The sequence below is a fragment of the Oryzias latipes genome, chromosome 19 (assembly GCF_053564925.1).
Source record: "Oryzias latipes strain Hd-rR chromosome 19, Olatipes_Hd-rR_3.1".
Taxonomy (NCBI): Eukaryota; Metazoa; Chordata; class Actinopteri; order Beloniformes; family Adrianichthyidae; genus Oryzias; species Oryzias latipes.
Genome location: NC_136255.1, coordinates 3394679 through 3422667, shown reverse-complemented (window position 1 = coordinate 3422667; position 27989 = coordinate 3394679). Strand labels below are relative to the sequence as shown.

Genomic DNA, 27989 nt, shown 5'->3' with positions numbered 1-27989 from the left:
TCATTTTGACCTTCTCCCCACAGCAACACCCCTTCTTCACTTCGCACGACGCCAAAGAAACCGACGTGGCGAGCTTCGTGAAAGTCATCTTGGGGGACTGAGCTGTGCGCTTGGACCCGATGAAAAGAGAAATAATTGACCCACACCCCCCCAACCCAACCCCCCAACCCCCCACCCCCCAGAGGCAAATCTCACCAGAAGCCCGTCCCACCAGAGCTCCTTCCCCTCTGCGGCGAGGGGGGAGAGTGGCGGGGGAGACGGCTGCCTCAACAACTGAAGGTGTCCGTATGCCAAACTTCCCCCCGTGACCACTTTCCGTTTCTGCACCCACCCCTCAAGCGTCAACAGTGGGGGCTGACCACCCGGCCCCCCCTTAGAGTTCTGTTCATCCTGCTGAAGCGTGAGCTTGCAGAGGTTAGGGGTGTGTAGAGATTCATATGATAGTGCTATGTGTGTGTTATCTGCATTTTGCCTCCTGCGCCAACATACGGACCGACTGCATGAACAGAACAGAACCGGCAGGTTCTGGCGGCCAGAGAGGATCGGTTTACGGAACGGATCACGGACTCCAGGTCGCCTGCTGGTCACCAATGGGTACTGCACAACCGCTTTTCCTTGATTGCATTGGAGAGCTTTCAACACGGCATAGGCTCTTGTCTGCCTGTGTGTGTGTGCACGTGTGTGCACGTGTGTGCTCGTGGGGCGCCATACAGGCTGTTTTACGGATCTATCTTAATTACTGTTATTGGGTTGTTTCCGGTTTTTAGGACGTCTTTTGTGCTGGTGGTTAAAATGAAGCAGTGTTCATATTCAGTAATACTGCAGTGAAAAATCATCAAATCCTGTTTTCTTTGTCTATTACATTTGGTACTACCTTAAAAAAAACATCAGTTGGAACAAATGGAAAATCAGAAGGACTTTCATAATAATGAAATCTCTCATTAAATCGCGATGGAAAAACGGCATGATGGGTAAACAAAACCATCACATTACATGCCATAAACCTTAATATATAGATGTCAGAGCACATGGACAGGCTGAAGAACTGAAATGTCCTTTTTTGTTTAAAATTGTTGGGATCAGACTCCTGAACAGATCTGACAGATCTAAAAGGATCTGTTCCTCCCTGATGTTTGTAAAACTCGTTTTCTGGAGTATTTCTGGGACGGTTCGATCCCGCCGGTGGCGTGGAACTCCAGTGAAACTACAAAAGTGCCCCGCCGCCCCGCGTAGCCTCACCTAAGCGGTCTGTGTGCCTCTGTCTGTCTGGGGGGACAAGAGGGTCCATGTCCTCCCCATCATCTGTTCTGAGCCAATCAGAAGCCTCTCCACTTCATGAAAGGAACTGGATGTTGTTACTTTTAATGTTATTACTTTGTTAATTATTCTTATTGCTTCGCTCCAGATTTCTCCTCCCAGACTAATTAACTGCAGTTCCTCTTATTTATTATGACTGTGGTCTCCCTCTGGAAACCATCAGAGACCTTATTGTGCGTTTGTGTGGGTTTTCTTGTTTTGTTTGTCCTCTGGCTCAAAAATGCTTTTCACCTGGACTTTGCAGCCTTCAATGTGCCTGGACGTGTGAATCATGTGGCGTGGAGGAGGAGGAGGAGGCCGGGTCAGCCGCCTCCCCCTCCCCGTGTGCCGCACGGTGTCATAAACGCTGCTGCTTTGTGTCGCTCTGCTGCTTCGGCTGCAGAGCGCTCCTCTTCGTCGTTGTTGTGTTGCTGCTCTGCGTCTGGTTGGTTTCTGCTGGCGGTTCCTGAGGAAGGTGTGCGGGTAACCCCGGTTTGGGTTTAAAGGGGGACCTGGAGGTCTTTTAAACTAACATGAAAGGACTCGTGTCACTAGTGAGCATCTCTTTAAAGATGCTCCTTACCTGCAAAAACACCCATTTCGATTTTTTTGGGTGAGAAATTTTTAAATAAAAAATATGCAAGCTACACAACCAAATTGTAGTGAGATTGCGGGCAGTTCTTTAGTTTTTTTTTTCTTTTTTTACCTCTAAAAAGATAAAAAATGTGAACGCTCAGAGGAGTTAATGATGTTTTTGCCACTTCCTCTGCACTTATAGTTTCCATTGCATTTGAATTTGTTTCATTTAGAATTTTACTTTCTATATTTCATGTTTTATCTTTATTGAGATTTTTTTCTGCCCTGTGTTGGACTGGCGAGCTGTCCAGGGTTAGTTCCGCCTTCTCGCCCCTCATTTCGACCCCGTGACCCCGACTGGGAATGAAGCGGGTTTAGGAAATGAATGGAGGGATTCTACTTCCCTTATTTTTGTGCAGTTATTTAATGTTTTGATTTCAATTGCTCAAAAAGCTTGCAGGGAAATGTGAGAAAAGGTGAAGCTGTGAGACACTAGGGCATAAGTGAGCTTTAAAAATGTTCAGGCCTTAAGGTGGACTCCCTGGCCTTAAGGTGGACTCCCCGGTCTGTTACCACGGAAACCCCCATTGTGACATGGACAGGTGTGGTTTCTGACTCTTGTGCGTTTGGGAAAAAGTCGAGATTCCTTCAGATCTGGTAGAAGACGGTGAGGATCTTAGAAAACGGGAAGCAAATCCTCAAACCGATTGGATGTCATAGACTTTAGGAGCATATCCAGGATTGGCCCTTCAGCAAACTGCACGCCTCTGCTGAGAAACGCCGTGGGGCGCGGGTTGCCGACCTGCTCGTCGATTGGCTGGACTCCCACGGCCTTGACCCCGCGCCGCTCATGTAGGTGTTGCCGTCGGGCTCCGCCTCTCGTCCCGACATCATCGTGATGTTCAGAAAAAGGGCTCCTTCATTTCCGTCTCTGCAGCAGGAACTTTGCTAAACAATCCTGCCACTATCCGGCGTCTTTTTCCTAGTTGACCAGAGAGGAGACCAGATTCCTTTATTTTAAACCGACCCTTAAACTGATCCAGTGACCAGAACCAGACCAGAACCCTTTAATGGGCAGCAGTAGCCCCTGTGTGTTGGTTCAAGTGCCTGGATGTGGGTTTGTGGGCTCGTACTTGGAAACACTTCTGATTGTGATGCCTAAACACCGTTTTAGTCCTTGGGTTCCTTTCCTGGAAACACGGCGTGTTGCTCTGACGGTTTTGCACGACACCTGGGAGCCGTGTCACAGACGCACAACGGGATTGTGTTTCTGTGCTTCAGTCGAGGAAAGCAGTAAAAGCCGTAAAGCTGCGGTGTGAGTCTGAAAGGCCGTTAACGGAACCTCCTGGTCTTTGGAAAACAGCGAGAAGGCTGCTCAGCAGTGCCCCTGGTGGTCAGAAGCGGTACGGTTGCCTGAACATGAAGCAGCACCAAAAGTAAATGAAGGTAACCGTCGTCGTATCAGCAGTTCATTTCTCAACTCATGAAGCCAAATTTAAGGAAAAAAAATCTGTTTTCTTCATTTAAACGCAAAAAAATAACTTGTTTTGTTAATAAACTTTATGTTTTTCCCATTTGGTGCCCCAAATAGTGACATCTAGAGGCTGAAATTGTAAAATACAACCTAGATTCTACAAAAATTAAATAATATTAAATCCTTCTAATGGAAAAAATAAACCTTTACCTCTTTTGGACAGTTTTGTGCAGATTAAAGTAATGTAATGGTTTCAATTCATCATAGACTGTTTCTGAGAAAACAGTCAGGGTTTTACATAACACACTGGAGCAGGAAAACTGTCTCTCAAACTCTGCATTTTACTTTTCCTTTTGCTGGCAGCAGAACTGTCTAGATGTTTCGTCATGGTGCCTCAATCCAAAAAAACATGCAGAGACTTGCATCTTTACTGAAGCCATTCATTCTTGCCAAATATGCAATGAAGACAAGATGGCGACTTCCACTCAGGCTCTGCAGCGCGCTGACATATTAATGTGCAGAAAAACTGTGCAGACTTTGCTCGCCCCAAACGCAAACGCACAGGTTTATGCGGGAATACGGCCTCGACACCCGACAGGGTTCACTCCAAAGCGGAGACCGGCCTCTGCTTCCTAAGTTCTTGTCGAATGGTATCATCAGGATTGGATGTCTTGATTGAGATTTGAACAGAAGCCTTTGGTTCTCACCCTGCATCTCCTGCAGAAAAACTTAAGATTGTTTGGAACAGCAGCAGCTTTCCACAAACGTGCTTTAGAACCGTGCTCCATCTTTGACTCAGATCCCCTTCATAGGACTGTCAGAACACCGAGACATGCAGAATCAGACGTGTTTGGCGTCGCCAGCCCTGGTAGAGATGCAGCCTTCTTTGCAATGCTTTGTAAAATAGTCAAAGGCAGGAGTGCAGATCTGCGCTTCCTCTGCGCGGCTGAAGGAAAAGTCCTGATTTAGTCGCTCCTCAAGGTCAAAGCAGACTGCAGGACGCCTCATCATCAGACCAACCAGCAGATTATCCATATAAGTTGATAAGTATTTCAAATCGAACTCGTTTTTTTTCTTTCTTTTCTATTGTTTGCCGCTCTCCTCGTGGCCGTCACAGTCGGCGAACTTTAAGTCCTTTCCCTAAATTGGAAATGGAAAGGTTTGGTTCAGGAAACCCGGATGATTGGACTCCTGTGTGTCTGCGTGTGGCTCAGCACATGCGTGTCGTCTTCGTGGTTTCTTGTCAGCTTGCACGTGCGTCTGGTTGCATCCTGCCCCCCCCGCCCCACTATCAGCTGGTCACAGGAAGTGGAAACCTGCCGTTTGAACCGGTGAGCGGCTAACGACAGACCGGCACGTCTTCTGGAGGATTCTTTATCACTGGCAGCGTGACACGAGTCTGGGAGAGAAACTCCGCTCAAAGATTTCCAGTAGCCTCCATGTTGGGAGGGGGGCGCCTCTGGCCCCCTCCGGACAGACAGCAGAGTTTTTCCACCTCTGTCCTTTGTGAACGTCCCCCATGCTGCGACCTGTGACCTGTGGAGCTTGTCTGACGGTGAACTGCTGGTAAACGCAGCTCTTTGTGACTTCTGGTGTTGCGGTGTTGTGCTCCCTCAGCCCGCCTGGGGGTGGGGGGGGGGGTGGTGTCCAGATGTGTTACTTTACATGGAAGTGGCTCTTTTTCTGTTGCTGTCTGGAGAACGTTACCATGGCTACGACTCCATGGGAAGTGAAGTTCTCGGTATATTTCCGCGTCCTCCTCTGCTAAAGACTGAAGACTGTTCACTTAGAGCTCATCTGAATTTCTAGAATATTTTAGCTCAACCAGATTGTGTGCAATTGTAACGATGGAAATGAAATAAAAAAAGAGGTATTTTTACACAAACCGCTTCGTGTGTGCTTTGTTCCATCCAGCAGAGCTTTTTGCCTCCCCAGGACAGAGGACTGCTCCCCCTGCAGCTCTTCCCCAGACTCTGAATGAATCCCAGTCATGGCTCCAAACAGAACCGGTTTGTCGTGTGCTGGATGTGAGGAACTTCTGCTGCCGCTGCAGACCAAGTCTGTTTCTACTGAACCATGTTTGTGAGCAGGACGGGTTCTTCTTCTCGGGGAAAGTTTGTCTTTAATGTGTGACCTGTGAGAAGTTTTTCACTTGTGAGCGATCATTACCACTGAACAACTGAGAACCTATTGTTCCATTTCAAAGCTCTGTATTTAGACCGTCTTTCTTTTCTTTTCATCTTGTTTTTTTGTACTTTTTCCTTCATGTTTCTTTGTTTTCTTTAAATCTTTTACTTGTTTGAGTCTTTTGTCTTAGCGTCTCATTCTTCTTCCTGTTTTACCTTCAAACATCCTGCGTGCTGTTCTTTTTTTTCTCATTTTTCTCCGTCGTTTCTGTTTTTTCTAGGGATATTTTGGGTGTTTGTCCTACATTTTCAATCTTATCTCTGCACTAAAGTGTCAAAAGAGTTTTTGGACCAGATTTGTCTCTGTTCCCTTGTTTTCCCAATTCTTTCTCCTCTCCGAGCCCCCCCAACACGACGTCTCTACTGCCAGCGTTGGAGCTCAGACTGTGTTAGGACCCTACAGTCTGAGGATTTCTCCAGTAAAACTTAGTGAAACTGAGTGAACCCGGCTGACAAACAGGCTGGAGATGCAGGGCGAGCGAGCGAGTCGGAGGTTCAGAGGCAGAACCTCCGTGTTTCTGGCACGCCACCTGCCCCCTGTTGATGGCGTGTTTTGACGCACATCCCTGCTGCTGGACTTTGAAGGAATGAAGTGGCGTATTCTTGCTACCAAACAAAACTTCCTCTGTGGGGCATCTGTCAGGCGTGAGTGAGCAAAGTTCCGCCTGTAGTTTAGAAAAGTCCATCCTGCAGTCGTGGGGAGTGAAACACGCAGCTCTCCTGTTTACGCGGCTCAGCTGGAGGTCATCAAGGCCGCCGTGGTTTGGATCCTCATGTTTGAAGCCATCTTCAAGCCGTTTGACGGCTTGAAAATAAAGTTTCTGAGCACATCAACAGGATGTTGATTTTATTGAGTTTCCCTCAAGAATGGATAACCCAGAAGTGTTATTTTATGCTATGCATAAAGTTTCTATATTTGATAAGTACAAGTATAAATTCCATCTGTTCCTTAGGATTGTTTCTTTCTCTTAAAGTTCATAAGTGCTCTACATATTTGCAAGAACTTTAAGCCCCATGGATTGACATCAAACATTTACAGGCTTTTTAGGTAATTATGAACGACTTTTCATCTATTTATTTCTCATGTTCTATTAACCAAAATAAAACCTTTGGAACACTTGTGCAGCAAAACATTTTTGTATTATTTAACAGAAAAGAGAACTTGGATTCTGAACAATGCTGCTTCCATGTAGAGTCTGAAAAAGAATCCAAACTTAAAAAATGTTTAGAACAATTGAAGCAATAGTCCCACAGAATTGCTTTGTTGTCTTTCACCAAATAAAAAAATGTCATCTTGACTCTTTGCGTTTGCTGCGACTCGTGAAACGGTGAGAGGTCACAGTGCAAAGAACAGAGAAATGACAAAGATGTCTGCAGAGTTTGTTTTAGGCAGGAAATCCTTTGCTTGACACGTTCTGGAGAACAAATACCTCAAAGCGCCAAAGTCCCACAGGTTCTGATGTCAAATCCATTGAAAGCATTTTCCTAAACACGGAAAGACTTTTCCCTGATGCTCTGAGCGTCCCGTCAGTCCGTCTAAAGTCATTGGAGAGTTCAGGATTCAGCAGCAGGGGGCGCTGACACTGACCCGGGGGGCTCATGTTGGCTTTAACGGGACCGCCATGGCTCTGCACGACTCACGTCCAGGTCTTCATGTTGCCATTTTAGATTTTTACCTAACGTTTTACGACAGATTTGCTACCGTTGCTCTCTTCCTACTCTGACGTTTCTCTGAGCTCAACTCCAAGAGACTTTAGAGACAAATGTGGCACATGAAGACCCGAGTCCCCCAAACGTGGATGGGATGACGCCTGGTGTCCCAGCGGCCTCATGCCGGATCCCCAGACTGAAGTGGAGTCATGTGGAGAGTTCAGGAGCTTCATTCTATGACAGAAAGTGGAAAAGGATGTGGAGTTCATTGAAGGGGTCTGTGTTCTTAATTTGTAAGCTATTAATGTAGATGTTTTTAAATCTTTTGTCTTTGATGAACAGTATTAATAAAAAATTCACTTCAAAGTTTATAGTTGCATCAATAACAAAATGTTACATTTGAAATGATCTAATGTGGCATTATATACCATATTATTTAGGTTATGAGTCATATATCACTAATGTCACCTTCATCCTAAAACAACTCGTATCACATTTTCTGTTTGTGGACCTAATGTCACAAATAGATGATCAGAAATAAATGGTACAACGATGACTGCTAGCCTTCGTAAATAGTCTTAAATCCTGGAAAAAGTAACTGAACTTTCCAGAATTCAGCTGCATTTAGTGGCTCCACTCATGCTCTATTTAGGGAGGAACTAGAATATCAGAGCTGGAAACGGTGAGGATGGTTTCGTTTGTTCGATAACCTTAAAATTGGCGTCCTTCCGTTAGATCCGGGCGGGTTCAGTGGCAGGACCACAGAACCAGCCTGGCTCTCCTTTAAAGTCCGCCACATGTGCGACTGGCGTCCTATACTGACAGCTCATGACGTCATGGAAAGTCTTCTCACTTAAAAACTGGAGAAGGATTTATAACGAAGAGCAGCTCCCCCCCTCCATCCCCTTTCCCCAGTCAGAGGATGTGAGGCTCAGGTTCGATTCTGGACTCAAAGAAAGTGTTTAAGGCTCTGTTACCAAAAGCAGCCGTTCCATCCTGTCACGTCCAGCCGCCACACTTCAGTGGCCTTGGACTGCAGTTTGCCTAGAGCTTGAAAAAGTAGAGAAATCACAAAAAACGGACTTTGAAGTGCTCGTTCTCTTCATAGCTGACAGATGAATGTTCTGACTGGTAATAAGCGGAATAAAAACTCTTACATAAGACATAAAGAGTTCATCTGAAAGCCTCTGAGTCCTGTCTAAATCTCTTCAGGCTGCTACGGCATGAGACTCGCCAAAATGTCTACAACGATGAGAGGATTTGTCGGGGGAGGGGGGGGGGTTGCAGCAGGAGGAGGAAACAATAGACCTATTAGGAAGCAGGGTGGGGGTGAGAAGACGGGCTGGAAGGTGGCGATGGAGAAGCTTCTGCACCTGCGTTAACACAGCTCCTTGGGAAAGGAGACGCAAACAGGATCTGCAGCTCAAACAACATCCTGCGGCGCCACCGCCTCTTCCTACTCTGGTTGTCCCTGAAGTGCTTCTCCTGGTCCTCTCTGCAGAAACGGGACGCAGATGAGTCAAGCAAAGGCCAGCTAGGGCCACTTCCTTCTCAGCTGGATTGAGCATCCCATTCATTAAGATTGCTGGAAGAGGAGCTGATCAGATCCTGTTGTTGTGAATGAAAGGATGAAAACTCGTCATCAGCTTCCTTTGCATCTAAAAATACGTCTGTGCTCTGTGATGTTTCTTCTCGTATTCGCTCGGCTTCCTTCTGGAAGTTTGGACATTGAGGGAATTCCCTGAAAAAATCCAAATATTGTTGAGAAAGACAAAAACTCAAGCAAGCGGTCGTCCTCCTACTTCCTGTAGCGTCCAAAAATAGAAGAGCTGATGTCATCCAGGAGCAAGACAGTGACACGGTCACGTTTAGAAAGAAATACATCAAAGTTATTTTAAAAAGAACGTTTCCTCTTTGATTAATTTGATCCAGGTTTTGCTTTTACTGTGCAGAAACCATGTAGAGTTAAATCAATCAAGTAAAAGAGTCATCTGATTATTGTCGAAAACAGATTTTAGTCATGGTATTTGGTTGTTTTGTATGTTCTGTAATTCAGTCATGTTTGTCTTCATACATGAGTAACCCTTGTGCTATCCTAGGCACTTTAACATTTGGAGTGGGGTCATCTAGACCAACTAGACCAGGGGTCAGCAACCTGCGGCTCCGGAGCCGGATGCGGCTCTTTCACCCTTGTGCTGCGGCTCTACGTGATTTTGTAAAATAACTGTCATGTTCTAAGATTTTTGTGGGAGCGGGCAGGAGGAAGGGGGCAGAGAGCAGCGTGAGCGCGCGTGTCTCCGCTGTGAAGACGACCAGGGTCTGTTGTGGGATGGAAAGCTCTTCTAAAAAGACAGCCAGTGGCGATCTCGTAGGGGGCACATGAGCGCCCCAAAAAAAAGTAAAATTAAGTAAATTTGCGTTAGGGCGCCCCTACTATCCTGTCAACTGTCTGCTATGATGACCGTATGTTGCGCTTTCTGCGTAGAACCCGTTGTGGGGGGGTTGCACGATGGGGAAACAACTTGGAACTGCAAAGGATGTGAACAGGAAGCGAGGCGGGGGCGGGGGCGGGGCTTAGACTCACTGCTTGTGTTTCCAGACCCGCAACAAACTAATAGCTGCTTCTTAATAAAAAATAGGTGTCATCCATAAAATTAATTTACTTTATTGGGTTACTGGATTTGAAGAAAAAAAAAGAAAGGAGATTAAAGCAAATTAAAGATTAAAACAAAATTGTTTTCATCATCTTACTCATGAACTATGGCGATATATAGCCAAAACCAGTGTTGCGGCTCCCTGTGGTTTCATTTCTTTCGGAAACGGATCCAAATGGCTCTTTGAGTGGTAAACGTTGCTGACCCCTGCACTAGTCAGTGCTCTGAACCTTTTTTCTTCAATGATTTGTGATCTTCACTGGTGTCCATGGATTCCATGAAATCTTTCCACCTTTATCCACCTTTGTCATGGTAGGGAGAACACGTTAATGTAAGGGTGGGGTCATTGAATAGCACAAGGGTAAAATTAGATTCTTAAGAACTTTTTCAGGTTTCTTCTCAGTTGGCTTTGAGTGCTGCAAACAAATCAGGGGGAAAATGTCTCCGATCTCCAAGCCTTTCCATTGTAGAGACGTACCTGAGCCTCCCTCCTGTTTAACATGACTTTTTGACTCAACTACATTACATATTCTATATTGTTCCCTCATGATGCCATATTTGACTTATTGTTTAGAAATCTGGGGGCACAGTTACAGGTCGGATACAAAACTTATTATTCTCTTCATACAATCAATCCACAAAAATATTTCCATAGGAGCCACCGACCCCACAGGAGGTTCAAAGACATCAATCAGGATGTTGAAGTCTGAAAGCAGCATAAAGTTTAAGTACAGAAACCCTGACGGCTCAACACGCAGAAATGAGACGTTCCCGTGTCCCTGAGAGGATTGACCTTTGGTCCAAAATGTGCAAAAGAGCAAGCATGTAACAAAAATCGAAAGTGCTACAGCATCACAGTAAAATGATTGATGCTGCAAAACCTACAAAATAAACACCCCAGATGACAGGTTTTACCGGATTTTCTCTAGACATCCTGTAATATGAAACCAAATCTGAATCGTCTCAATGATTGACAGAAAGAGAATGCAGAACATCCTCTCAGCTGCAAAGCACGGAGGTGTCAGCATCATGGGATAGGAGACACTTCTACAAAAGACACCACCTCAAGAAGAACGTGCTGACGTTAAAATGAAGAAGCAAATGTAGAAAAATAGATACGAATGACATTATTCATTTGGACAACCATAAATAAATGTAAAAATATATAGAAAAATGTGACGGACTGTCCAGGATGAACCCTGTTTTTGCTTGACAGTATAGGCTCCAGCAACACTGTGACCATAAAAGGGTTAAGCAGGTTTGAATGAAGGATGGATGGAATTATAGAAGAACAGACTAAAACATGTTTCTATGTCTGCATGTCTTAAGCAAAATTATGGGAAATTGTCTTTGGTTCATTTATGTTTCTCAAGATCATTTCATTTCTCTCAACCGTTAAGTTATCTTGATAAAACCACACAGTTCTGCAAGCAGTGATGGTAGATCTCTGTCTTCTAGGAAAGCAAATGTCTGAACACTTATTTATTATTAACAATTAAGTTTAAAAACTTTTAACGGAACTAAAACAGGAAAGAGTCCCTCAGCTTTATGGAATAAAGGGTTAATCTGACAAATAATACACTTTTTTTCTAAATATCCAAAGTACTCTTTGTACATTTTTAGTTTCCAACAAATGTATTGTTAAGTTAAAGCGAGATATTTTTCCTTATGTCGACGTTTTGCTGGTTTTCGCGAACATCTTAGGAAATTTTAAGGCATTGGAAGGCTGCTTGAAGCCTCCTCGCCGCAGAGGAAGTGACTGCGATGCAGGAAGCAACCATGTCCCGTTTGTGAGGAAGGACAAGTGTTAACGTTACGAGTCGCGTGGGGACGTTCGTTCTGGGAGGGCATCCTGCAGGCAGCGAGTGCTTCCTGCTGCTGCTTCCAGAGCCACACAGCAAGGAGTGGGGACGGACTGACAGCTGAAGCTGCCCGACATGTGAAACTGCCATCAATTGGCCACAGGTGGAAACAGTATGGCGCCCACAGGAGAATTTGGCATCTGCCGGCGCAGCAAGCTTCTGAATGGAAAAGAAAGGTTCTCGTTTCTCGTGCACGCTCGCAGAAAGAAAAACCCCATACATGCTCACTTTTTGGTCTTTCCATTTTAGTGAAGAGAAATCCTTAAACTACAACTTAGACGGGGTTTCAGTAAATGATTATAGGTCTTGCCCTAAGAAGCTGTTTTAGGGGATGTCACCTGTCAATCAAAGCATCCTGCCACTATTTGTGCATAACACAATTGTCATCATCAACATCTTGTGGAGCCATAGACGCAAATTAGAACTTTGAAAAGGGCTGAAAATCTTTATGTCGTGTATATAATTTGACATTGCAGTGATTGGGGGAGGTATCCCCTAGCAGCAGTTTCCTGAAGAACTTTGGTTCTGGTTTCTTTCTTGGTTTTTTTCTTTACACTGTCTCGTATCTACAGACAAACACCAGTGGTGGAGCAGTTATTCTCGACTTCACCAAAAGAAAAAGCCACCGCAGATTCAATTTGTTTTCCAAAGACACTGCAAAAAGTCACCGTCAGCGGGCCTTCAGAACCACCACGTCTGTGGCCAGAAGACGACTACTCTGAGGAGTGGACGGACCGAAAGGGGCTCACCTTCAAGTCTGTCAGGTAGAGAGTTAGCTGGACCCAAAAGCAGACAGGGATTGGGTTTGAAGTAGTGCAGTTTATTGAACGGAGAGATGAAAGGCTGGGTGGCAATGTTCATGGGTGGTTGAACACACACACTTTTGGGAGGAGGCTGGAGTGCCTGGAAAAACCCTCACATGCGTGAGAAGAGCTCCACACAGGAATGGTCCCGGCTGGGATTTGAACCACGAACTCCTCACTGCAAGGCAAGACGGTAAACCAGTACGCCACCATGCTGCCCCAGTATAATCCTTGTGCTATCCTAGGCACTTGGGTCATCTAGACCCACTAGACAGTGCTCTGAACCTTTTGTCTTCAATGATTTGTGATCTTCATTGGTGTCCATGGATTACATGAAATCTTTCCACCTTTATCCACCTTTGTCATGGTAGGGAGAACACGTCATTGTAAGGATTGGGTCATAGGATAGCACAAGGGTTAAGTACAAGACTATTAAAAATGGATTTTGATAGCACTCAGAATCATGCCTAAAGAGCTTTTTCTTTAACAAGAAAGAGACGTTTCTATTGTTTTCTAGTTAAGAGAGTCCTCTGGGGGACCGGGATTCTAAAATACATGAAACGGTAACATTTGTACCAGAGTCCTGTCAGATTTAGCAGCAGAACTAAAGCCCTTTTGTGCCATAACTGGACAACTGAAGAGGCTTATCCCCATCAGGATAATGAGAGGGAGTGAGATTCACTGAAGGTGGTTTTATGATCAGCAAGATGAAGCTCAAACCTGCCGATTGAGATGAAAGAAACTTTGAGCTGCCGTTACGCACACGATCTGAAGAAAAGAGTCCTTAAGACAAAAGCTCTCATCAGAGGAAAAATCCTCTTAGGGTGATTTTGAAAAAAACTCAAATCCTGCATCTACAGCAGAGTAGCGGGTAAACAGCCTCTGTCCGTGTCGACCTTCACACAGAGCATTTCCAAACACATGATCCACCAGATCCCAGCGCTGACGCCGCTTACAGCTGCTGCTGAAAGGTTCAGAAGGTTTAAGGTCGCCACTGTAGGAATGAAGGACTAACTCCAGCATCCAACGACGGGGGCCGGTGCAGCCGCGCCACATTTCAAAGCCGAAACTTTACCCGGCAACCACAAGGCCCGGCCACGCCTGGAATGACATTGCAGAGGATGCCCCGAATAACCGTGCAGAGAGTGACTGCAGGTCAACAGCAACAGAAACATAAACAACGTATGGCTTCATGCTGACACAGGGGTTTCCTATAGGAGGCATCCAGTGCAGAAACATTACATCATGTGACGGCTGCCACTCATGCAGTCATAGCAGTAACTAATTCTATAAAGTTCATTGTGTCTCCAAAGTTAAATGAGTTCTTAAATTATTTTTTATCAGACATGGTTTGTTTTTGTCAACATACATGTTTCGGCGGAAACCCTTCCGCCTTCGTCAGAGTCGTCATCAGGTGGTAGCGTGTGACGAGCGTGTAAGAAACAGGACACCGGGATGAGGGGGCCTTCCTGCTCTCTCATACACGGAGCAACATCCTCCAGCAGGAAACGGACATCAAGGGGCGGAGTCACGAGTCTGACAGGTGACTCCGCCTCCATCACAACCATCTGTCTTTAAAGACGTCACACGCTACAACCTGATGACGACTCTGACGAGGGCAGAAGTGTTTCCGCCGAAACATGTACACTGTAAACCCGAACGTTCAGAGTAATTAAATATAATGAGTAGCTATTACTCAAAATTAAAAAAAAACTCCTCTAACTCAATCATATGAAGTTTGTTCAACATATCCCCTGTTTTGAGTATATGTAACTACTAATTTTTAATTTAAAATAAAATATGTTTAAATTAAGTAAATTAAACTTAAAAACATAATTCAAGTGTAATATATAGATTTAAGTATTGCAAACTGTAAACCCGAACATTCAAAGTAATTAAATATAATGAGTAGCTAATACTCAAAGTTTTCAAAAAAGCTATTCTAACTCAATCATATAAAGTTTGTTTAACACATCCCCTGTTTTGAGTATATGTAACTAATAATTTTTAATTTAAAATAAAATATGTTTAAGTAAAGTAAATTAAACTTAAAACATAATTAAAGTGTAATATGTAGATTTAAGTATTGCATCCTGGATTTCTTATCTCTCTTGTTTCAGGTGGATTAAACAATTCCTTGCCCCGCATGCTCTCAAATTTTTATTTTTATTTTTCTAACTATTGTAGCAACCTCCAGCCCCACCTTCAGCCCCTTAAGACTCATGGAAAGTGGGAAATCTTGGTGTGAAAACCATGAGTGAGAGGGCTGGAAGCAGAAGTGAGATCCATCCTGTTTGGCTGTTTGTGTGTGTTCAAATAAATGGAGGAAGTAGGCAGACGCGAAGGCTCCTTTGTACAACAAAAGATAGTTTAATAATATAATTCTTGTAATAGTAAAATTTACATATGAATTTAAAAGTTTATTCCTTTTTTAAATTCATAAATATAGAGAAAAGTACTTTCATTAGTTTTATTTAGGTATTGCACAGAAAGGAGTGAGTCATTAATATTGATAGGCAGGTGTTTACAACATTTTGCTGTACAATCTAAAAAGAGGTTTTGGGCTGTAGTTGGAAAGATTAACTTTTTTCCATTGTTCTATCTTAATTATTTGGTTTGGTGAAAATAAATCATTTTTTTGAGTTCATTCAACTTAAAAATGACACGTAGTTGTCTGATGTAGTTATTTCACTTTCAATCGACTTAATTGAATTAAGTTGGTGTAACTTTTGTGTAAATGCACCATGATGTCATAACGTAAGGCAGCGCAAGGAATTATGGGATACCATTTTCTTTGCCAAACTGGGCAGATTGGGGTTTAAGTGTGCGTTTCTGTCCATGGTTTTTGGTGTGTAGCTGTTTTATTCTGTTTGAACTAGTAAATTAAACTGTTATTTTTATTTCTTTCTGCACCATAAGTTAGAGTTTGGTAGACGACGATGACCAACCCCGTAGAGCAGTAAACATGGTATGTCCCATTATTAAAGGCAGAGTTCGCAACACCTGAGCTCCTGTCTTGAACTATGAGATGTTGCTGGGTCATTCATGTCTTTGATGTGAATAGTTCAAGGTCCAGTAGTTGAAACTTTAGAAAAAAGTGCCAATGTAAATTGTTGAAGCAAAATTTATAACATGTTTTTTCAGTTAGACCAACTTATCAATTTGAGATAAATTGCCATGAAAAACTGAGTTGCATAAACTCAATTCAATTAGGTGTTACCAACTGAAGTAATTCAATTAAGTTGGATCAACTTTTTTTCTTTTTAGAGTGTTTTAAGTTACCATTACTCTATTTTTTTAGGCAATCATTTGCCTAAAGAAAATAAGTTTTGAAAAGCATGGTTTTGAGTTTACTGACTCAAACAAATTGATTATCCCTGTTCAAGAAGGTAACTAATATATATCGAGTTCTGTCAAGATAAAATTGTTGTTTTTCCCTATTTTTTTAAGTTATGCAAACTTATTCCTGTGGCTTTAAAACTCAAAACTGCGAGTCATTGTAACTGATGACAATTAAGTTGTCTTAATGTGTAAATGTAAGTTATATTTAATGCCAATATTTGACTTGCACAAATTGACACTTTTAATTTAACTGTTATGAAGAAATACAAGTAGCACACAATTAAATCTTTTATGTTATGGAAAACTCAGACTTTTTAGTTAATCAACTCAAAAAAATTGTGGCAAATGATTGCCTTAATTTTTTTAAGTTCTGGTAACTTGTTCGGGTTAACAGTGTAAGGTATGTTGACAACACAAACCGTGTCTGATAAAAAATAATTTAAGAACTCGTAGCTGTTTTTGTTCACCTTGAGGTTTTTTATTTGCATTGCTACATGAAAAACAATTCCATTTATTACCAATGGATATTTTGAAGAATATATTTGATTTAAATATATGATTTAAATACGAATGCTCATTCTGTAGTCAGTGCTGTTGCTCTGCTTCACACAATCAACACAAGAGCACAGAAGGAGGTGGAATCGCCTGCAATGAAGGCGGAAAAAAACTAAATATTACTGTATTGTTATAATCATAACATTACAGGACAGTACAGCTTTCAAATGCCACAAAGGGACGGACCATGACGGACCAGTGTGAAGTGTCACTAGGTGTGTTTGTGGGAGTGGTTGTGTGGCGGACTGGCGACCTGTCCAGGGTGTTCCCCGCCAGGACAGGCTCCAGCAACCCTGAAAGGGATACAGGTGGTTAGGGAAATGGATGGCTGGAAAAACAACCTTCTTTCACTGGTCCTTGTCGTTGTCACATGTCAATCTAAAGTGTCATTTCCAAGCAAACAGATTTGGTTGAATTGAAGTGACTTTAATTAAAACGTCATGTACTCTGAAAACTCATTTAAGTCACGGTGTATTTAGTTGCCATCTCTTTATTTACCACGACTCCAAACTGCCATAAAAGCTGAGGATCTGTCGATTTTTCTCTTTAGCTTCTTTTTGCATCTTAAAACAGGTCAGGATGGATGTTCATGAGCAGCTTTAGATAGAGTTCCAGTCTTGTTGTAAATCATCTCCTCATTCACAAACAGAAAGTCTAACATGCGTTTTACTGAGGATTTCTCCATCTGGACAAGTGCTGCCAAACAAAGTCAGGGGTAAGTAGACGGGAACTTCCTCAAAATGACGACAAGTCCTACTGAAACTGTTTTATTTGGACCAACTGTCAACTTGACAGACCCATTGCTCCACCCCACCCTTCATATCTTACTGTTTAACTTTTCTGCAGCCTCCACATTGCAGGGAATCACCGATCCCTGCCTTTACCATGCAGGTCCAGGTTAGTCACTGAAGGTGAGACGGTCAAATAATCCTTCCAATTCAGGATCATCTTTATTTTCTTCATATTTTCTCCACCTTACAGAGATTTCCATTAGATCTTTAGTATTTTGTGTCATTTTTTTGTCCTAGCACTTAATTAATGATAAAATAATGACTTCAAACAACAATTTAAAAGACGTGTGCAGCACTTTTAACAGCTTTATTGGCAGCAGTTTCACTTGAACATGCAAATACAAAACAGTACTTTTTTTTAGAGTTTGATCACAAACCTTCCTGTACGGGACAGGACGGCATTTTTGGAAAGACCTATGCGTACATAACGTGAGTAAAGCCAGCAGATCGAGGTTGGTGACTCAGTGAAAAGATGCAACTTACTTTTAAAGCATTAAACTTTGGGTTTGAAAAAGTAATTAAAATAGCCAAAGGTCCCTTAAACTATGAGGAAATACATTGAGAAGGGTTTAACATCCACATTTCAGCCCCTTTCTGTGACTGAGCACTAAATGTAGCGTGTCGGTCTCTTATATGCTGCAAACATGACCTGCCTCTAATATTCCTCCATGATGGCGGCAGAAGTGGAAACTGTTTTCCTCGTCTGCTGTTATAATCACGGGCAGGTGCACGCCCACCTGAGATTTGTAAAGCGAACCTTTCTTTAAAGGTTAGAATGGAACGGTACGGAAAGGAGCTATTTTTGAGCAGGCTCTCCAGGAGGAAAGTGACAAATATAACAAAGCTGGCAGGAAAGGGGACAGCTGCCCGTCCACAAGCAGCAAACGGGCCAAGAGGTCCGGACGAAAGCAAAGGACTGGAGGAAAGGACGCATGTGTCTCTCAGTCAGGGTTGACCAAGATTAAGTAAGAGGAGCATTTCAACAACGGTTACCGTAAGTTTTGGTTAGAAAATGACACCACAGGAAGAGTGCTCATACTGTAGAAGACTCGTACTTCCTACCGTCTGCTTGCAACAGGTTTTAACTGTCCCGCTACATGCAAAGACTAGTAAGTAACCTGTTTGTTTAGTCCAGAAAATCTTTACAACATTGGATTACATGATCCAAATTTCAGACGGGAAGGGGTTCCTAATTCATGATCACTGCGCTTGACAGTGGATTGGAAATGTTAATCGTACTGTCTTCCTCCAGGTCAGAGGTCCTTACTTTCCTGTTTCATCATGCATACACACACATAGCATACTTCTGCATGCATGAAATAGTTGTTGTGGTACTTATTTGTTTCAAGCTTTAGGTCATCATTGTGTTTTATTTTCTTTTATTTATATTCCAGTAATATGAACATGACTAGGACCAGCCTGTTCTAAAGCTGTTCAAACTCTTTACACGATTTAAAAACTTAATCAAACTAAGAAAAAAACCTTTAAGCCATACATTTTTTAATAATTTAATAATATTTAATAATAATAAAGAGGATAGAAAAAGGCAAAATTTAGATGTGCTAAATTTTAGTGAATTCAAATACGAGTCTCTTAAAAGTCCAAAAAATTACCTTATATAGTCAGGTCTGTGAATTTCATGACTGCTGGTGATGAACTGTTCAAAGTTCCGTCATGAATCTTAAAACACAGATTTGTAGAGAAGGAATAGTGCTTGGCTCTTGCAGATGTGTGGGCGGGGCCACAGATTTGAGCGTTTTCCTGCAAACATGCTTCTTTGCTAAAATCCCAGTTGGTGCCGTGAGCTCTGAAGCTGTTCGTCATGTTGAAGGAAGGGCTTTTCTACCTTCCTTTACAGTCACAGTCCCATTCACTGCAGAAGAAGGAGAGGCAAAGTGGGGCTTAGTGTCTTGCCCAAGGACTTTGACGGTTGAGGCGGGAATTGAACCTGTGATCAGAGGTTGACCGCCCTACCTATGCACCACAGCGAGTTGAGAGATGCACAGGATGCCAGTGCTGACATTTTTTCAAGGAGCTAAAGCCTGAAGCTTTGGCTTTTTAGAGGGATAGATTTGTACCATCAACATCTGCGACACAAAAACGATTCTACGTTCCAAATGAGACCAAATTCCTTGTAGTCACTCGATTACAATCAAAGACGAAAACCTCTCTAGTTTTATGTCCTAAAGTTTGTTTATGAGGAGTTTTAACAGGTCCAACAATCACTGCTTAGCAGACTTTGTAAAAGAGTTGTGGTCCTGGAGTTGATTTTGACAAAAACGGTTCTGCTGGACTGCAGGACCGTGTTCTGCTGTGTGCAGCTCCATAAAGCCACACAAGCTGGTTCCGGTTATTGTTCCCAGACTCAGGAGAAAGCGTCACAAGTTGCACAGCGGCACCTTTCAAGGGTTTCCCCACAGTGACCTAGTTACGAAGTCTGAGACCCCCCCCATTGCAGCGAAAAACCAAAAAAAAAACTGCAAATAAAAAACATCATTGCTGCTGCAGCAAAAAAAAAGCCTCAACAGAAGAATAAAAAAAACAGGAGTATGAATTGGAAAACGACGGAGAAGTGGGTGAAGATGTTAGTGTTCACTGTCACTGTGTGCACTTTGAATGATAGTTAGGCTGTGTAGCCCCAGGTTTAAAGGGGAACTGGAGGTTGTCGGTTTATTAATAGCTATTACACACAAAGTCAGAGTGCAGAAAAGACCATTAGTGACCATTAATGGAGTTCTGCAGCTTTACTCCAACATGCAGCAAAACCCAGTTCCATGCACCACTAAACGGTCCGACTCCAGAGCAGAGTTTACCCCAGACTTCACTCAACCAACAACAGCTACTGAGATTCTGGAACCAAAGCACATCAAAGTGAAACAACGCCGGCCAAATACCCCTGGCAGCTCATTACAGTGCTTGTTGTTGTTTTGATCTTTAATAATCATGCTAATAACAATTTAAGTAGCAATAATTATATGGATGAATAGGAAGTTTGATTTTTTGAGCTGTGATGGTGGGTCTCGGCCAATGTGGCCCTCTCTGACACAATTCATCTCAGTCTGTCAGGAAAATCCATGGAGATGATCAGATGTGTTCCTGGCTGAATTTTATATCTGTTCACATGAAACCCTGCAGACCCCATTAGTACGGTGGCCCAGCACTTTTAACCATGTCAGGAAAAATGTGGAAAAACCTTTTTTAATTACCACCTAAACTAAAACAAGACAAGAAAATGCTAAATTAAAAAAAAATTGTCACCAATGCCATTAGTAACTTTACCCTTGGCTAAAAACCCATACATCTGATTTACTTGGCAATTTTTAGGTGTAATAAACAATTTAGGAGTTTAACTCTCAGTGTACGTTTTTAAGAAAAAAAAAGTATACAAATGAAAATATAAAAATACACTATATTACCTAAAGCATTGGCTCCCCTGTCCAAATGATCAGAATCAGGTGTCCTAAACCCTCGGTCCAACCACAGGAGAATCAAATCAGCCCTCAGACATGCAGACTGTTTTTCCAAACATCTGTGAAAGAATGGACTGAATTCAAGCCTGGAACTGTCATAGGACGCCACCTGTGCAACAAATCCAGAGGTGAAATGTCCTAAATCTTCCACAGTCAGCTCTTTCAGAACAACATGGAAGAGTTTGGGAACAACAGCAGCTCAGACACCAAGTGGTCGACCACGTGACCTGATGGAGAGGGGTCAGAGGACGCTGAAGCACAAAGAGGTCACCGACTTTCTGCAGTCAGTTGCTACAGAGCTCCAAACGTCATGTGACCTTCAGATTAGTCCAAGTCCAGCACCCAGAGAGCTTCATGGAATGGTTTCCATGGCCGAGCAGCTGCATCCATCCACCCATCACCAAGTGAATGCAAAGCCTCGATGCGGCTGTGGAAAGCACGCCGCCACTGGACTCTAGAGCAGTGGAGACGTCTTCTCTGGAGGGATGAATCACACTTTTCCATCCGGAAACCTGATGGACCAGAGTCTGGGTTTGGAGGTTACCAGGACAACGGTACATTTTGGACTGCATTGTGCCGAGTGTTAGATTTGGTGGAGGGGGAATAATGATGTGGGCTTGTTTGTAAAGGACTTGGCCGCTTAGTTCCAGTGAAATGAACTCTGGATGCCTCAGGATACCAAAACATTTTGGACAATTCCATGCTCCCAACCTTGTGGGAACAGTTTGGAGTGGCCCCTTCCTCTTCCACCATGACTGTGTACCAGTGACCAAAGCAAGGTCCATGAAGACATGGAGGACAGAGTCTGGTGGGATGAACTGGACTGGCCTGCACAGAGTCCTGACCTGAACCCCATAGAACACCTTTGGGATGGATTAGAGCAGAGAGCCAGGCCTTCTCCACCAACATCAGTGTGTGACCTCACCAATGCGTATATGTACATTGCAGTACAATAAATCAACTGTAAATCATTCTTATGCTGGATTACATGAAATAATTATATTTACAGTATTAAAATAATTGTAACTTTTTTCAGTTTTATTAAAATTCATTGGTGGAGTTCATTTTTGACACTTGAGTTGTAAAAATCCAACACTTATTCTGTTAATAGTGTAACTACAGAGTGTTGTTCCAACCCTATCCTGGTGTAAAATATGTACCTCTTTAAAATGAGTTACATTTCATCTTGTAATTTTGCCGTGCACTTGAGCAATATGGCAGACAGCAGGTTTTGAAGAATCCCCTTCTTAATTTTTGGAACACATGATGAGAAGTTTCCCCTTTTTCTCTGAGGTTTCTTTTAGCTGCTGAAAAAGCTCACGTGTTCCTCGCAGCACTTACCGGTAAAATGAAAACAAACGTCTTACTGGAAGAAAAGGGGGCGTGCACCGACCCACAGGATGACACTGACATGTTCACAGGCTTGCTGTTGAAAAGTCACATAGCAACAGCGGGTAACTCCTCATGCTCCAGCAGTCACAACATCAGCTGAGCTTTAAAAAAAAGAAAACCAGGTCAGGGGGGTTTAGGAGTGGCCCCCAGCAGTTATTGTCTCCTCTCTATCACACCCTGTTGAATGCATCCCTAACAGCTGCCAGAGGAGCAGCTGATTAAAAGCAGGGGTGTGGAATCACAATGAACTGTGGGAAATCCCAAACGGGAACAGAGGAGGAGGAGCTGACGGACAGCAGTCAGCGACAGTTTCACTTTAAGTATAACTGCTCGACCCTGTGACCCCGAAAGGGATGAAGAGGAAGATGGATGGCTGGATGTTTATCCCCAAACTATTTAAACGGGACACTATAACGTAAATGAAGGGTTTTTTCAAACAAATAATTTTTCAGTTGTTTACCTTTTGTGTAAACTAGATCATTTTTTTTATGTTACTCTTAACTGTTGAATTTACTGTAATCGTTCCTTAGTGTTTCTGTCTGATCCCTCTTCTTCTCTGCCAGCTGCTTGGAGGCCTTGGATAATTCCACAGTCAGCAGCTGTGATCTAAAAATACAGCATAGACTTCCTACCTTCAGGAAAAAGTTGGAAGCAGATTCAGATCCTCCAGTGAATTTCCTGTAATCCTGTCCCTCAGGCATTACGGGAAACGGCAGAGGCAACATCGAGATGTCAAGGGCAGAAGTCAATGGGTTGGTTTTATTTTGGACCATTAAGTCGCTCTCAGCCTTCGCTGGAGTTTCTTTGCTCCAGCGGTCAGTAGGAATGTGTGACACGCACTGCTATGGACACACCTGTCAAACAAACATCCACTCACAAGGGTCAACCGGGGTGAGCCCTACACAGAGGAACACATGCGACACGTGCACTGTGGCTTAGTGTCAGTGTGGCAGCTCCTGTTGAGGCACAGCAGTGTGGATGCACATGTGCACACATGACTTAAAGGAAGCTGTATGGGCGATACGTAAACTGTAAGCCTGAAATGTAGGTCATTGGGTTCAGAAACGTCAGTACAAACAAAGTCAAACAAAATGTATAATTACACTATATTAACCAGTATTGGCTCACCTGCCTTGACTCTTTGTTAGAGATCCCATTCCTAACCCATAGAGTTCAACATGATGCTGGTCCACCTTTTGCAGCTGTTCCAGCTTCAACTCTTCTAGAAAGGCTGTCCACGAGGTTGAAGAGTGTTTCTAGGAGTTTTGGACCATTCTTCCAGAAGGTCATTGGTGAGGTCACACACTGATGTTGGTGGAGAAGGCCTGGCTCTCTGCTCTAATCCATCCCAAAGGTGTTCTATGGGGTTCAGGTCAGGACTTTGTGCAGGCCAGTCCAGTTCATCCCACCAGACTCTGTCCTCCATGTCTTCATGGACCTTGCTTTGGTCACTGGTGCACAGTCATGGTGGAAGAGGAAGGGGCCGCTCCAAACTGTTCCCACAAGGTTGGGAGCATGGAATTGTCCAAAATGTTTTGGTATCCTGAAGCATCCAGACTTCCTTTCACTGGAACTAAGGGGCCAAGTCCTGACAAACAAGCCCACATCATGAATCCTCCTCCACCAGATTTCACACTCGGCACAATGCAGTCCAAAATGTACCGTTGTCCTGGCAACCTCCAAACCCAGACTCTGGTCCATCAGGTTTCCAGATGGAAAAGTGTCATTCATCCCTCCAGAGAAGACGTCTCCACTGCTCTAGCGTCCAGTGGCGGCGTGCTTTCCACAGCCGCATCGAGGCTTTGCATTCACTTGGTGATGGGTGGATGGATGCAGCTGCTCGGCCATGGAAACCATTCCATGAAGCTCTCTGGGTGCTGGACTTGGACTAATCTGAAGGTCACATGACGTTTGGAGCTCTGTAGCAACTGACTGCAGAAAGTCGGTGACCTCTGTGCTTCAGCGTCCTCTGACCCCTCTCCATCAGGTCACGTGGTCTACCACTTGGTGTCTGAGCTGCTGTTGTTCCCAAACTCTTCCATGTTGTTCTGAAAGAGCTGACTGTGGAAGATTTAGGACATTTCACCTCTGGATTTGTTGCACAGGTGGCGTCCTATGACAGTTCCAGGCTTGAATTCAGTCCATTCTTTCACTAATGTTTGGAAAAACAGTCTGCATGTCTGAGGGCTGATTTGATTCTCCTGTGGTCAGACCGAGGCTTTAGGACACCTGATTCTGATCATTTGGATGGGGGGCCAATACTTTAGGTAACTTAGTGTGCACAGCATTGATCAATAATAATAAATAAAAAAATCTGATCACTAATCGGGAGCCAACATCCAATTCTGGTCGAGTCAGCAATCACGTGATCGGGTCTGATTGTGATTTGATTGGGACATCCCCAGTTATTATGCTTTCTGTACCAACTAGTTTGATGCATTGACCTCATAGAATAACCCCGTTGAAAACAATTTTTATTTTGGTGTAGTAGTATTTTAAAGCTTTAATTTTTGTTCTTTTCTCTTCCACGTTATGAAACCGTGTTCAGCAGCATGTTGAGTCTTTTCTGGGATTCAGACTAGTGTATGATAAAAGCATGTGGTTATACATAGCACAGTGTTCTTGTCAGCTACAGAATAAAAGGATGAAGCAGCAGTTTGGTTTGAAGACAGTGTTCTGGCCTTACGCAGTCAGCTTTCATGGGAGTCATGATTTACAGTAGACAGTCAACACTGAGCTGGAGGACAGGCACTAAAGCCATAAAATCCCATCATCCATGAAGACAAGGAATATATTTTGACCTGATGAGCCTCCATGTGTTATCAGGTCTCCTGTGTGTGTTCTGTTCATGATAAATGGACCTGGAAGAACCTCACATACAGCTGCTGGTGACACAGGACTCTCTGGTTTCATTTGTTTTTATGATGGAAACACATCCAGCATGGAATCAGTCCATCAAAAAAAAAAAAAAAAGCAAAGCAGAGATAATGTGCTAAAAGATGTGTTTACCTGCTCCCCACGCCCACCGTTTCCATGGAGAGGCAAGAGCTGCAAGACGACGGGTCGATGGCCAGGACTTGGGCTGCGGCGAGAGCGGGAGCTTCACCAAGCTGATGGAGGCAAACACACACAAGCACACCAACACACACATGTGGAGCACCATTAGCCTCCATAAAACGCCATCGCTTGCCAGCATTAATCATCCCGCGCTCGTTGTTTTGAGCTCTTTAGCCGAGGTGTACCTAGATGTCTAACAGCAGCTTTTTCCTCATTAAGAGCGCACAGCACATGTGATCTCTAGAGAACAGCCAGGTCCCTAAAATTTGTTGTTACTTAACGTCACTTTCCCCAGAACAGAAAACCTAACTGTGTTATGCAACATTAGGAATCGTCACCCAACTGTTCCTCAGTTCCATTTCATCTGTGTCTTCTTTTTACTTTGATTGTCATCAAAACGTCATCTAAATGATAATGTGGGACGGCCACAATGAGTGGAGTTTGTTCCACCCCCAGTAACAAACAGTGGTACGTTTTAGTAAGTAAGATTTTGGGTGCATCCATCTGACAGAAAAACATAAAACTACCACCAAAGAAAGTGTTTAAAAGCTGCATACCTCTATTTAAATATGTTTTTCAGGAAACAAAGAACTAGAGGTCCAAAAAAAAGAAAAAGAAAACAAAAAATAATAAAATATTGTTTTTTATTTGTCAACTAAAATTCAGTATATTTCTTCCAGATATTTAAATGAGTTGGAACCCAGTGATGCTGAAGTTAAAGAACAATTCCAATGAAAATGGTATTTGTTATGTTCTTAACATGTTGCATTTTTCTGATGATGGAGGACATATTTAACAAATATAAAGTTCCATTTCTGAGTAATGTCTTTATTCAAATTATGATGGATCAGGAGCAGACGAAGAAAAAGCTTTTGCTGCTAGAAAAAAAGTGTGACGTAGGACTTACAATGGCGGGCCACAAGCTTCCTGCCCCGCCTCTTTCTGATCATCCACCTGTAGACCAACAGATCCATGAACGTCTTTGTTCTCCTCGTCTGAGCTGGAATCTGGATCAGAACTGGACGGATGGACAGCTCCACTAATACCCACCATTTCTGTTGCGCCCGTAATGTTAGATTAGGGGAGTGAGGGGCTGTAAGCAGGAAAGCATGTACAAAAAAAGGAATGATGGGAAAAGGGGTGCAGGACTTAATACAGTCCCGCCCACAAGTCAGAGTGGAATTTGAAAACAGATCAAAAGATGATTTCATTTTCCTTTCCAAGTCCCTTTCATGGGGGAAAGGAATTGAACTTGAATGGAGTAGATTTAGTGATTTACAGGCAGGTTAACTCGGATTTAAAGTTTCTCACAGCATTTCTGCCATTCATGTTGGAAAAAATACCACAAATGAATTAACAAACCCTGTGGGCCCACTACATACACACCCAGAAAATGTCAAATCAACTATGATGGATTAACTAAAGCCAGTGTGGGCCGGCTTTGATGCTGAAGAGGGGTCTGTTCTGCCACTAACCACGTTGCTACCTGCTTGGAGATTTTTAGGACTAAACGTGTTCTTTATTGGTCGGTCCTGTAAAGCTTCAGATGACGCTAATTCAAAAAGCTTTATGATCAACTGGAGTCTAAACACTATAAAAACATTGTAAAGCTGTTTTTAACAGAAAATAAAATGTAACATAATGAGAAAGAAAGGAGAAGCAGAGGTCTGGGGTATGTCATCAGGTGCAGTATGTCGTTGCTGTATTACAGTGAAGCCATGTTCCACCCAACACACTTTGACTACAGATGCACAGGGTCAAAGCAGAAGGTTTCACTATTGTTTTTTTAGAGGTGGCTGGCAGCACCACAGCATATTTCCTTTTGGATCTATTTTTCTGGCTGCATCCCAAATGTGTCAATATCCTTTTAGGTTGTCCCAGATGACATAAAAAAAAACACGTTCCATGTTCTTTTTATTCAGCCACAATGTTTCCGCTCTCTTTTCACACCGTAGGCTCCCTTTCTTTTCTTTTTGAATCAGTCCAGACAGACAAGGTGACCAGTATTGCTGTTAAATTCATGTCCAGATTCCTAATATGGTGATAAGATCAACTTCCTTTCTTGATATTTGTGCTTTAAAAAGTTTATTGACTAATTCTAACAGCTATCATGACTTTTGATTAGATTTTCCTCTGACAGGGGCTCAAGCAGTAACACCTCTATTCATGTCTTTAGTGCCGCCTGGACAGAAAGGGTGCAGTCTGGCTCTTCTTCATACACACTTTGGCTGAAAAACTGTCCAAGTCTCTAAAGATTTTCCAGTTTTAGTTTTACTTTCATCGGAGCGGTGCCGGCCCATTGTGCCACAGAACCTTCATGAGCTTCAGTTAAACATTGTTCTGCCGCTGAAAGTATTTTGTTGATACAACAAAACAACCAACGAACAACAGGCAGCTAACAAAAAAAAAAGCAAACGGCCGTTAGAAGACTGAAAAATTAAGGTATTTTGCCAAAGTGTCAGTGAGTCCAGTCCAAAAGGCGCTCAGAAACTGTGGCAGGCGGAAAGTCAAAGCTGAAACAGAACATGTTTCTGAGGACCTCCTGCATGATGGACGGTTTACTGTACAACGGCTTCAAGAACAGCTGAAGCCTTATGCTGCATTCACACGTGTTCAAGAACACGCGGTTTCATGAACGCGCATGCAGCTGGTGGTGTTCACATGCAGGGCGGAGGATTCTTCTTCTTTTGTATTTTTACTGTTTACTAGCGATTGTTTGCCACCTGCAGTGGGATGAGGATTGGTTTGAAATGCCAAAGTGGTGCAAATCCAGCAAATCTTTCTCCAGGCTTTCTGTTTTCACAGCTCTGTTCCTAAAAAAGGTCGCTGTGATGTCATAAGTCCAGCATGCTAAATCATCTTTTAGAGCTTTTAGGTGTTT

General features: G+C 43.2%; 1 protein-coding gene and 2 long non-coding RNA genes across 4 annotated transcripts in view; 1 reads left to right on the top strand and 2 right to left on the bottom strand.

Moving 5' to 3' along the window:
• The window catches only part of map2k6 (mitogen-activated protein kinase kinase 6), a 43697-nt gene extending 38466 nt beyond the window's left edge, over window positions 1-5231 (top strand). Inside the window, exon 12 of one of the 2 annotated variants that reach the window (XM_023949369.2) lies at window positions 24-5231. In XM_023949369.2, coding sequence (XP_023805137.1) covers window positions 24-101 — 78 coding nt within the window. In that variant the 3' untranslated portion in view covers window positions 102-5231. The remainder of the gene's footprint in view (window positions 1-23) is intronic. The other variant, XM_078938143.1, reaches the window with a different exon arrangement.
• Window positions 5232-7300: 2069 nt separating this feature from the next.
• Window positions 7301-8459, bottom strand: LOC144988056 (uncharacterized). The gene is made up of 3 exons (XR_013651803.1): window positions 8340-8459; window positions 8160-8232; window positions 7301-7416 (listed from the first exon to the last, which is right to left on the bottom strand). It is a non-coding gene; the product is annotated as an uncharacterized LOC144988056 (long non-coding RNA).
• Window positions 8460-8540: 81 nt separating this feature from the next.
• Window positions 8541-26130, bottom strand: LOC144988057 (uncharacterized). The gene is made up of 3 exons (XR_013651804.1): window positions 26016-26130; window positions 25061-25161; window positions 8541-8677 (listed from the first exon to the last, which is right to left on the bottom strand). It is a non-coding gene; the product is annotated as an uncharacterized LOC144988057 (long non-coding RNA).
• Between the last annotated feature and the right edge of the window lie 1859 nt (window positions 26131-27989).